Source organism: Sinohyriopsis cumingii, chromosome 16, assembly GCF_028554795.1.
Source record: "Sinohyriopsis cumingii isolate HCF-2022 chromosome 16, ASM2855479v2, whole genome shotgun sequence".
Taxonomy (NCBI): Eukaryota; Metazoa; Mollusca; class Bivalvia; order Unionida; family Unionidae; genus Sinohyriopsis; species Sinohyriopsis cumingii.
The window spans coordinates 4,555,529-4,566,405 of NC_142976.1; the positions used below are offsets into that span (position 1 = coordinate 4,555,529).

Sequence of the window (10,877 nt, forward strand, 5' to 3'; positions counted from 1 at the left end):
CTATTTAATTTTTATAATGAACCAATCTGGAGGATTTGGTAAACTTATTAATATCTGATTTAATTTGAAAAAAGAAAGTGATTTTATCACAATCTTTTTCCCATAGGGATAAGAACTATCTACAACCACAGAGTCATTAGTCTATTGATGTCATCTAATTTACGATCATAATTAATATCTATTATGTGACTTAAATCTGTAGAGAAGATAATGCTCCATATTGTGAAACTATCAACTACCCAGCATAAATTATATTATATACACAAATGGATGTAGCTGTTTCTCATGCTTCCTATAATAGTCTTTTTTTCTCTCTGTTTACATTAAGGCCTGATATCTTTGCGTGCATTGTATTTGTAAGAGCTTTTTCCGATCCATCCAAAATTAATGTTTTATCATCTTCATAATGATGTATTAGAAATTCATTTTTATCTATAATAGTACCATTTATATCTTTATTCTTTTTAATTAAATCATTTTAATATGTTGTCTAATATACAATCTGCTCTCATGAATAAATTAATCACAGCCTTCAAGTTCATTTAGCACAGATTGAACCATGTTTTAAAGAGTTTTACAGTGTAAGAAATATTCAACATAATCACTTGGCAACTGGAACCTGTAAATGAACACAGAGTAACACAGTATATGACTAAATTATGCTAATTCAAGTGTCATGAGATTTATCCATCCTACAAGTCACCTCAGCAGTTTCACAGTTTGATACACTGACCTGTATACAGAACAATTACTTGAACAAACCTACAGAATATTTGTATTAATAGAGATTAAGTTTGGTCATGGCTTGATATCCTTCCTTGTGCATTTATTTCACACTACGGATGGAATTGTTGTCACAGTAATACAGAAATTTCCTTGTTACCTGGGGAAGGTGTGCTATAAAACAACACAGACACATTATGGTGCATGAATTGCAATTAAATCATACACTCTATTACAATTTTCAGGTGTGGTATCGAAGAGGTACATGAAACCAACGATATATTGTCATTGTATGTTTAACATCATACTCATAATACTATAACAATAAATGAAGGAAAACATTTATTTTACTTAGACTATAAATAGACATATGGTCTGGATTTTGTCCATAGATAAAGCCAGAGTTATATTAGAATAATGCATAATTTAAAGAAATAACCAACAGCTATTAGATGTATGAGGAATTGTATCATGATTTAGGGATAGTGAGGGAAATAGGGTCAAATACAAAAGTTTAAGAAATGTATAAAATATGTATGTATGTATGGGTGTATGTGTATATATATATGCTTAATGTATCCACACAAGAGTTGCTAATGGAAATAGTAAAGTTAATTAAAAAGAATTTCATTTATATCAGTATAATTTAACTGTCATAATATTTTTGTATACAACAGAAAGTTTAGTTCGGGAAAATCAAGTAAACTTGTACGAAAATGGGAGAAAAGAATCGAAGTCATATATAATTATAAGACTGGATCAGTAGAGATGACCGCCTTTTATACCTACACAATCTCATAGACAGAATAATCTACGGGAAGCTGAAAGACCCAAATGCTAAAATTACCGATACAAATCAGAGATAATTCTAACAACCTTGATAATTGGTAAGGTATGCACATATGAAAACATTATAAAATATACTGCATTGTAGGTGGCAAAAAATGACAATGATAATAATACACCGTTTTTAAAAGTATTTAAAAATAGCAAACAAAACTATCTCTTTAAGTAGTCTTATTTGTCGATCTATTAATTAAAAAAGAAGATAAAGAAGGTTGAGAACAATATAATACCAACATAAAAAGATGACAAAACTTGGCAATCATTATTTGTATTTGCTTATACTAACAGGTTCAGCAGAAGGGTTATGGACCAATGTCCATACCAGGAGAAGATGGGGTTCTTACCAGAGTCTTGACTGTACCCAAGCGAATCCAAGACCAAAAAATCTCGGAAGCAACGTCAGCTCATGTAAGTTAAGGAGAAAAATTTGCAACTTTCATTCACTATAATGAAACTCAAAGTAATCAAGTTAGAAATCACTATGACAAGATCTATTGTAATCGAGTTATTATTAACTATGGCAAGGCTGGAAATGATCAGTAATCACTGTTACAAGGCATGTGGTAATCAGGTCAGTAATCATTGTAAAAAGGCCTGCAGTTATCAAGTCAGCAATCACTGTGACTAGGCCCTAAAAGATCTTGTCAATAATCATTGTATCAACACCTGTAGTATTGTAACAAGGCCTGTAATCAGTGTAATGAGGCCTGCTGTAATCAAGTGAGTAATGGCTATAACAAGGCCTGGAATTTTTATTCCAATTGATGCCTAATTCTTATCAAATCTTGCAATTAATATTTTCAGACAAGTGGCCGACTGATTGTAGTACCCATCGAGGACTTTCATCCAACATTAAAGGCACTCCATTAGGCCACTGGCCATGGGAAGGAACGCGTAATGCTACACAAGGTATAATACAATAAAATGTATTATGCTTTCATCCATTCAACATTAAATACACTCCATCAGACCACTCTACATGGGAAGGAATGAGTAAAAATACACAAGGTATCAGAAATCCGTGCCTTGACCAGTTGGTTTATTTCGTACGGGCCGGTGACACCAATATGCATTATATTTTCAGCCAAGTTGGACACTGGCATAATTATTATTATTATTATTATTATTATCAAATTAGTTTCTTTATATTTGTTAAATATGATGTCATATTTAAAAAAATAGACTGTCTCATAATATTTCTATTTCTATACATAACTTTGTTACATATTTTGGAACTACATTTTCTTGATAAGCTATGTATTTTTTATTTTTTTTACCCAGGTTGCTGATCAATATGAAGGCCTGCCCAAAAGTGCTGTTCAAAAGTACATCAGCATGTGCAGGACATGCAGTAGGAATAAGGCACAAGTTATACAAGCCCCACCCAGAGTTATAATCAGCCAGGGCTTGTTCTTTCGTTGTCAGGTGCATTCAACAATGGTTAATAACCTTGCTGCATTTGTGAGTCTATATATGTGTAACAGTACTATCACTAATTGATAAATACATTTATCTGTATATATCATGTACAAAGATAGTTCTATTATCTCCTGTTCCATACTAATATTAAAGGAAATTCATACTTGTCAAAATTCTTCCTAATCACTATGGATCATTATTTTTATTTCATATTACTGTAAAACAATACAAACAAAGGAAATATACATTTGCTATTTGGCAATTTATGAAAACAGCAGAAAAACAGGCTTGATAAAGATCATTAATAATTTTACATTAATATTTGCACGTTGACCTTGTCTACATGACGAGGAAGCCATCAGGTGGTTATAAGTATATACTCCACCTGATGGATCACTTCAGTAAGTTCCACTTACTGGCACCACTGGTCCAGAAGACTCAAGCAGAGGTTAATCTCGCTTTGTCCCATATGTTTAGCATCATTGGAATACCAGCCATTCTGCATACAGATAATGGATCAGAGTTTGGAGCTCTTGATAGACTCCTGCAGCAGTGGCCAGGGTCAAGTGATATTGTTCATGGACGTCCCCGTCATCGTCTGTCTCAAGGATTGGTGGAGAGAGGGAATCGGGTACTGGAGGAGAAAATTGCAGCAATCGAGGCAACCTATCATGGTGATGGCCCAGCTCCCTGGCATATGTGGCTTCCTCTCATACAATGTTAGTTTCTGTATAGGTTTAGTGATTCAGTTGACAGTTTGATTGCATGACATAATCCGGTCTTAATGTCTAATATGTGCTGTATTTATCCATTGATAAGTTTATGCTTCATTTAATTCCATCCTCCACATGTTATCAAAGAGCTCATGTTATAGGTACAATGTTGATTGACCATCAACAGCTTCAATTAGTAAAATGGTCGTACCGAATAAAGCACATATCATATCCATTTCTGGCACTGATGTAACCAACCAAGTTAAATGTTAACAAGACACCATGAAGCAATGATGTGCACTTAAAACTGGTGTTCAAGACTGTAGCCTTTCTCTGTAATGATGTTGCCAGGCTGTACTTTTTTAAAGCCCATTTCAAAGAAAAGTGTTCGTATATGGTACTATCTTTCAAATGTCGGTAAACACTTTCAGATCAACTCAACACCATAGTGAGCAGGATGATATAGATGACACCATATGAGTGTGATTTTGGGGAAAAAACACCATCCCCACCACCACTTGGACGGCCTGCCAGAGTGATTGCCCAAGAAAAGGTGGATTTTGAAGTCACAAGAGGATAGCCAAGAATGGGACCCATTGCTTGACCACAGCTATGCTGGAGTAACAAAAACTTTATTATTATTATTATTATTATCATTATTATTCCCTCACTTAAAGAGTATTCATTTTTCTTTGTAAAGCCATTTTCTCCAACTACTAAGTATTTGCTTGAAATGATTGGTACAGCATTAATGATTTGGCACCAAAGTTTCACTTTAATTAGGGCTGGCCCAAGGATTTTTTTTTCACTCTAGGCAAACTATGCAGAAAAAATATAACTTCCATCACATATATTTTTAGGAAGAAAGATTTTTTTTAAAAAAGTATTCATAACATTCATTACTTACTTAAAACCATGAGCAGTATATCATATTCTTAAGCTGTTGGTAACTATAAAACTCATCTTGCTGTTGTCAATGAGACATTTATGCTCTGTGTACTTTTTTGACAGACTACAAATGGACCAGAAGCAGAAGATGAGAATGTCAGCCATGAAGCCCAAGTTGAGGTAAGATGCAGGTTGTTGATCGTTAGCAATAGCGTTAATATTCACTGTTTTCAGCTTCATTCTATCGAATGGTGTTGGAAAGGAATGAGGATATCATTCACATCTCCCCTGGTGTAATGATAGGTACAGCTAGAGAGTCATAAGATTCCTGATTATTTAAGAAACATACACTATTGTACATGTCATCCTGCTCCTTTTTGAGACCAATTTCTTATTATAAAGACACCAGATTTCATGAATGAAATTAGATATTAATTATATACATACTTTTTGACAGACTGCCAGTGCACCAGAAGATGAGAATGAGAATGTCAGCCGTGAAGCCCAAGTTCAGGTAAGATGCAGGTTAATCGTTGGTACAAGCATTAAAATTCAAACTGCTTACAGTATCTTTCTATCGAACTGTGTTGGAAAGGAATGGGGATATCATTCACATCTCCCCTGGTGTAATGATAGGTACAGCTAGAGAGTCATAAGATTCCTGATTATTTAAGAAACAAACACTAATGTGCATGTTATCGTGCTCCTTTTTGAGACCAATTTCTTATCATAAAGACACCAGATTTCATAAATGATATTAAATATTAATTAGGTACAGCTAGAGAGTCTTAAGATTCCTGATTATTTAAGAAACAGACACTAATGTACTTTTAATCTTGCTTCTTTCATTGCTGTAAAGATCCAAGATATTAGCATTCAATATAAATGATATTCAATAATTTATGCTTGTTCTTATTATATGTCAGAATGCCACACACAGGATATAGAAGCCAGAGGAGCTGGCTACAACAGAAAGACACCGATCTAGAAGAGTATTAGCTAATCAGGCATATCTTCAAGAGGCATCCAGAAGAATGAATGCCCCAGCACCAGATGTTGTCCGTTTCAAAGTTGGTGAATTGGTGTCCATCAAAGTTCCCAGGTCTAATCGCCATAAGACGGACTGCAAAAGGATCCTTGGAATAGTAGTGAACCAACATGGAAAGAAGGATCCAAGTTTTCGTATTTGGTATAGATTGCTTGTTGTGCTAAAAACTTGAAATTACATCAGATTGCTATCAGTTATGACTTTTTCTAGCTATCATAGCAAAGTAAAGTAAATATTTTTTATCTTTCTTCTTAGATGCAAATATGGAATGCTTGCAGGCAGATACAGAGGCGATTCCCTTCTACCATTCCAAGGAGCCATTCCTGAACTAAGTGTGGATGGCTGGAAGGATGAGAAAGTCATCTCCTTAAGGACTGCTTCCATGTGCTTCTCCAAAGCTGCATGCCCTGCAAATGTTTGCAATTGCGGAGTAGGATGCCAGAGCAGGCGTTGCATCTGTTTCCGGAACAAGATTCAGTGTCAGGCTGCCTGCCATGCTGGTAGATGCTGCCAAAATGGGTTTGTATTCATCAAACATTTTTTTCGCTTAATGAATATGAATCTGATACAGATAAGTTTGAAAACATATTCTACACCAATAGAAATTATGGATATCAGTTGTATTGAGATTTTATGTGTATGTATTGCTTTTGTTATAATGTTATCTCCTGTATGTGAAATTTTCAGAACGGAACATGATAATGCGAGGTCAGAGGACTTAGAAAACGTGGGATCAGAGGAACTTGACAGTAGGACAGAAGACCATCGGTGTGATATTCCAGTCACCTTCAAGGTCTTTGTCCAGCAATTAATTGAGTCAGTAAGTTATTCAGAAATTTTAGCAAATAATTTATATAGATTTACTTTTCATGTTTTTATGTTTTTTGTTTTTGGTTGTTTGTGTTGGATTTAAGACAATAATTATTGACTGTATCATACAGCAAGATGATCACAAAAGCACACTTTCTTCTCCTCAAATTTGAGTGAATGATGCACTTTTGACCCACTGCTAATATTGCCTAATGAACCAAAAAATAAAAGAGAATTAATATCATTACAGGGTTTTCAAGAAACTGAATGTCAGTCCTGCTTGAGTGCTATTTCACATGCAGGATCATGGGAGGCACTAAGTTCTACTGCAAGGTACATTGTTGAGAGACTGCCTGACCTGCAAACAGAGGAACCCATTCCCATTATCCGTGCTAAGAAATTGGGAATCTATGGTGATGGTTTTGTATTGTTTAAAACTTACAAAGTGATACAAAGAATGCTTCACTGTAGCATAGATATATCAGATTTGTGATACAACTGTAATGACACCAATATAAATGACAAAGAAACCATTGTAAGTCATTATTCACATATTTTCCCATTGTTATATGTGATGAATGCATACAGTTTACAGCATCACTTGCGATGACTGACACTCTAATACACTGTCACTTTGCTCATGTGTTAATATTAATGTTTAGTATAAGGACAGATCTGCTTTGTGTTGAATTACCAATGTGTATTATTAAGCATTTAATCTTTTACTTTGAGTAGCTTTATCCAGTTCATTCCTCTGGACATAAGGTCATCACACACAGTGTTCCAGACATCTGCGGATGTTTAACTCCATCTCTCTGGTCCTTTGGGGTCACGCTAAGAAGACAGTTTTTCTTCGCCTTGCAGCTGCCATCTATGGCATTGTTAACCACGAGAAAATGGTTGATCAGATGATCCTGATAACTACTCTCTGATCCTCATTTTGCCATCAAGAAACTTGAAAACTATCAAATTTTGTGAAATAATAGAAAACGTTAATATGTGTATTAAGAAACTGTTTATGGCTTAATAAACTCCATACAATACAGGTAGCATTCTCTTAAGGTTGACAATGAATGTGCCATTTTAATCTGAAAAAATAAGATTTGTTTGTTTTTATTTACCAGTTTCCCTTCTAGTTATTATGGGTCTGAAATAGGATTATCAATGAAAAGAAAAAACCTTGGACCACTATCACAATTTGCCCGGTTTATCACATTCTTTATTATATCTCTAATTGTATCTAATCATATCATCATGTTATCTAATACTGTTGTAGTATCTATAACAGTTTTATTGGCATTATTCAGGTGATGGAAGGAATCATGGACTGGAATGATGATGTGGCATGGGTCAATAGGTCCACAACAGCTAACATTTCCGACGATGCCACCATGATGCAGTAGCCACGACACCTGGTAAAGACAGCCATAGAAAAAGAACTGTTTGCAACCCTCAAAGGCACAGACTCTGGCAATTAATAATATATGACTATGCTGGTGTACATAAAAATTTTCATATGATTTAGGGGTAAGGATTTTAATGTTGTGCAAGGTAAACCATGATCATTAGTAGCTGTCTTAAGAGGGGCATATCAAATATAATCCAGTAACATGTTCGAAAACATACCCTAAGTTATTTGGCTAACTGTCTACTTTGATCAAAACATAGCTTGCTGCATTCATGGATCTACTGTTTACAAATAGTTATTATAGAAGTAACATACCTGAAGGCGTAATGAAGTAATGAATCCTTGTAAAATTGTAGCAAATATTGATGACAAGATATGCAGTGAACATTAGGTCCTGAATAAACAAAAACATAATAAACATGTTTTACTTTCTATCACTTACGCCCAAAATGATTTCTATTTACAGCCCAGGTACAATTCATGTCTTTGGCTGGGTTACTCAGGAAAAAGATCACCGTTAGAAACTATAATGAAGACATTTATCCCCAAGAAATATTTGGCATTGGAGAAGAGATCATCCTGCTTAGAGTACCAGTACCAGTACAGTTGCCATCTGTTGATGGGAATATTCGGTATTCATACACCTATACAATTTCTAGTACTTTTATTAACAATTCCTTTTCAGTTCCACCATGAATAATGGAGAAACTGCCTGCACCTACTTTTCTGTAAAACTACTGTACTCCATTGAAACAATGGCTATCTTCAATAACATATGAATGTGTTGCTGTTTGTCATTGAACATTATTAATGTTCATATTTGTATCATGTCGATTTTTCTTATGACACATAATGTATACAGTAGATGGTAGTGTATGTATGCTTGATTCCTATTTCAGGCTCAGTCACCTGGTACCAGCCATACCATTCACACCAAAAGAAAAAGATGCAATGGACATGTGCATCTGTGAATCTTTTGGAGTATGCAACGAAGATGACAGCATGGGATGGGTGGCTTGTATTGTGTGCTGTCGTTGGACACACTGCGCCTGCATAGGCAGACACAGCTTTAAACACTACCAAGAAAAGGAATTCACATGTGGATGTGATAAAATCCGTCCATTCCAGTTGAAACAGTAAGTGAGATTAGTAAGATTTTGAAAGTTACTGTGATAGAATCCATCCATTCCCATGGAAACAGTAAATCAGATTAGCATCTTTCTTGATTATTGCATTATACACTAAAACATAATTGTTTTACAAAGTGGTATTACCAGGGGGACAACATTACTTGCATAATGCCAATATCTTGTTAATGCAGAAAATCCAGGATCATAATGAATATGATGATGATTGATATATCAATTACTGTATGAATGTATAATAGCTACATTTTGTTAACTTTCAGGTTCCCAGTGTTCAATAATACATCCTTGATCAATGTATTTTTGAAAAAGCAGAGAAGTCAACTCAAGGTAGGTAACAATTTCTTGACAGTGGGTCACAACTTTGTATTGCTAAGACATGGATTAGTGATAATAAAAATTGGTTATTCTGCACAAGCCAGTATTTGACAGTTTTCCACAAGATGCCGAAAATACACACCATCAACATCATATTTTAACAGAGACTTATGCTGAAACTATAATCTAGATAACACCGTACATGGAAGCCTTCTAAAAAAGAACCTTTGTAATAAGTGTTACTTTTTTATACTTATTTGATAGAATGTTATGGTCAAAACATGTTCAAAGACATCAAAGTCATGGAGAATGAGAGATTTGGACAGCAGGTCCTCACATATGGTCCGGAGACTGACCCTCTGCTCCGGCCTGAATATTCCGAATGAAAGTGTGGTAAGTATGCATATTATAATTTACAACTTATACAATAATGACTGCAGATAACTAGAAATTGTGTTGCAAAACATACATGACCCTACTTGTGTTATGAAGTTAGTATGGTGATGTTAATAGTATAATTATCCAATGATCAACTCATGGCCTGCTTTCAAAACGTTCAAGTATAGATTTTGTTCGAGCACATCATGATCAAGGACAAGGCTCAACCAGGACAGTATCGAGATAATAGCTTTTACCTCTCATTATGTGAATAATTGTATTGTTCATGATGGGCAAACTAGGTTTCAAAGTAGTTTCATGACTTTCACTCACTAAACTTTTTCTAAACAAGAATGAACTGAAGTGAATGATATAATTGTTGATTTTTTGCTTCCAGGTTACAGCCCTACGAAAGTTCATAGAGGAATTGCTTCTAAATACAATGAACACCAAAATAATCGACTTAGTGCTGTTTCCTGAGGTAAAGAAGACAAAAAGCAAACAATTATATTTACTATTTTTCCTAGACCTACGAAGAATGAAACACCACCACTGGAACCACTTTGTTTATGCATGTTGTTAGCTTGTGAAGAATACTGAAAGGTGACATGAAATACTGAAAATATCCCTGAAAATACTGAAAAGCATCATAAGGGGGTGCACAGCTCTGCATCATATTGTATTTGGGGGATGGGTGTGAAATAGCTCACTGTACCTTTTGGCAGTTATATTTATATATTCTAATTAAAGTACTTGGACACCTTAGATTAAATTCTCAAATTTGATAAAATATTTGAATCAACTTTTGTTTAATATTTCTTCATATACTTCAAGGTACTGATACACCTGATGGCAGCTGTTGAAGGAATCTCCTACCTTGAGGCTGAAGTTCTCATCCAAGACAGTTGTCAGCAGAAACTTTGTTCTTGATATGTGTATATCTTGCTGTTTCTTTTTAAAGTTTATGCAGCTATAAAATACTATCACAAATAAAATAATAAAAATAATAACCTAGTTGTTGTTTGAGAAAATGAATCCTACCTATTTTGCAGTCAATGATCCTCCGATACCTCGCACATAATACAACTAAATCAATAAAATATAACCAACCACATATAAAATGGGAAACCCAATGCTTACTAATAAACTAATAAACATAATGCTCCTCTTTCTTTCCTTCC

General features: G+C 34.6%; 2 protein-coding genes and 1 long non-coding RNA gene across 3 annotated transcripts; all 3 read left to right on the forward strand.

Moving 5' to 3' along the window:
• The first annotated feature begins 1,865 nt into the window (after positions 1-1,865).
• Positions 1,866-5,650, forward strand: LOC149779853 (uncharacterized). Its single transcript, XR_016414864.1, has 7 exons — positions 1,866-1,977; positions 2,374-2,478; positions 2,851-3,707; positions 4,133-4,321; positions 4,713-4,769; positions 5,047-5,103; positions 5,516-5,650. It is a non-coding gene; the product is annotated as an uncharacterized LOC149779853 (long non-coding RNA).
• Positions 5,648-8,446, forward strand: LOC149779854 (uncharacterized). The gene is made up of 6 exons (XM_089936279.1): positions 5,648-5,778; positions 5,893-6,156; positions 6,325-6,457; positions 6,698-6,860; positions 7,755-7,862; positions 8,322-8,446. The coding sequence occupies exons 2-5, from the start codon at positions 5,906-5,908 to the stop codon at positions 7,781-7,783; spliced, it is 576 nt and encodes a 191-aa protein (XP_089792405.1). The 5' UTR covers positions 5,648-5,778; positions 5,893-5,905; the 3' UTR covers positions 7,784-7,862; positions 8,322-8,446.
• LOC149779855 (uncharacterized) lies at positions 8,336-10,667 on the forward strand. Its single transcript, XM_089937288.1, has 6 exons — positions 8,336-8,487; positions 8,755-8,991; positions 9,264-9,330; positions 9,583-9,711; positions 10,094-10,177; positions 10,531-10,667. The coding sequence occupies exons 1-6, from the start codon at positions 8,336-8,338 to the stop codon at positions 10,624-10,626; spliced, it is 765 nt and encodes a 254-aa protein (XP_089793414.1). The 3' UTR covers positions 10,627-10,667.
• Positions 10,668-10,877: the final 210 nt, after the last annotated feature.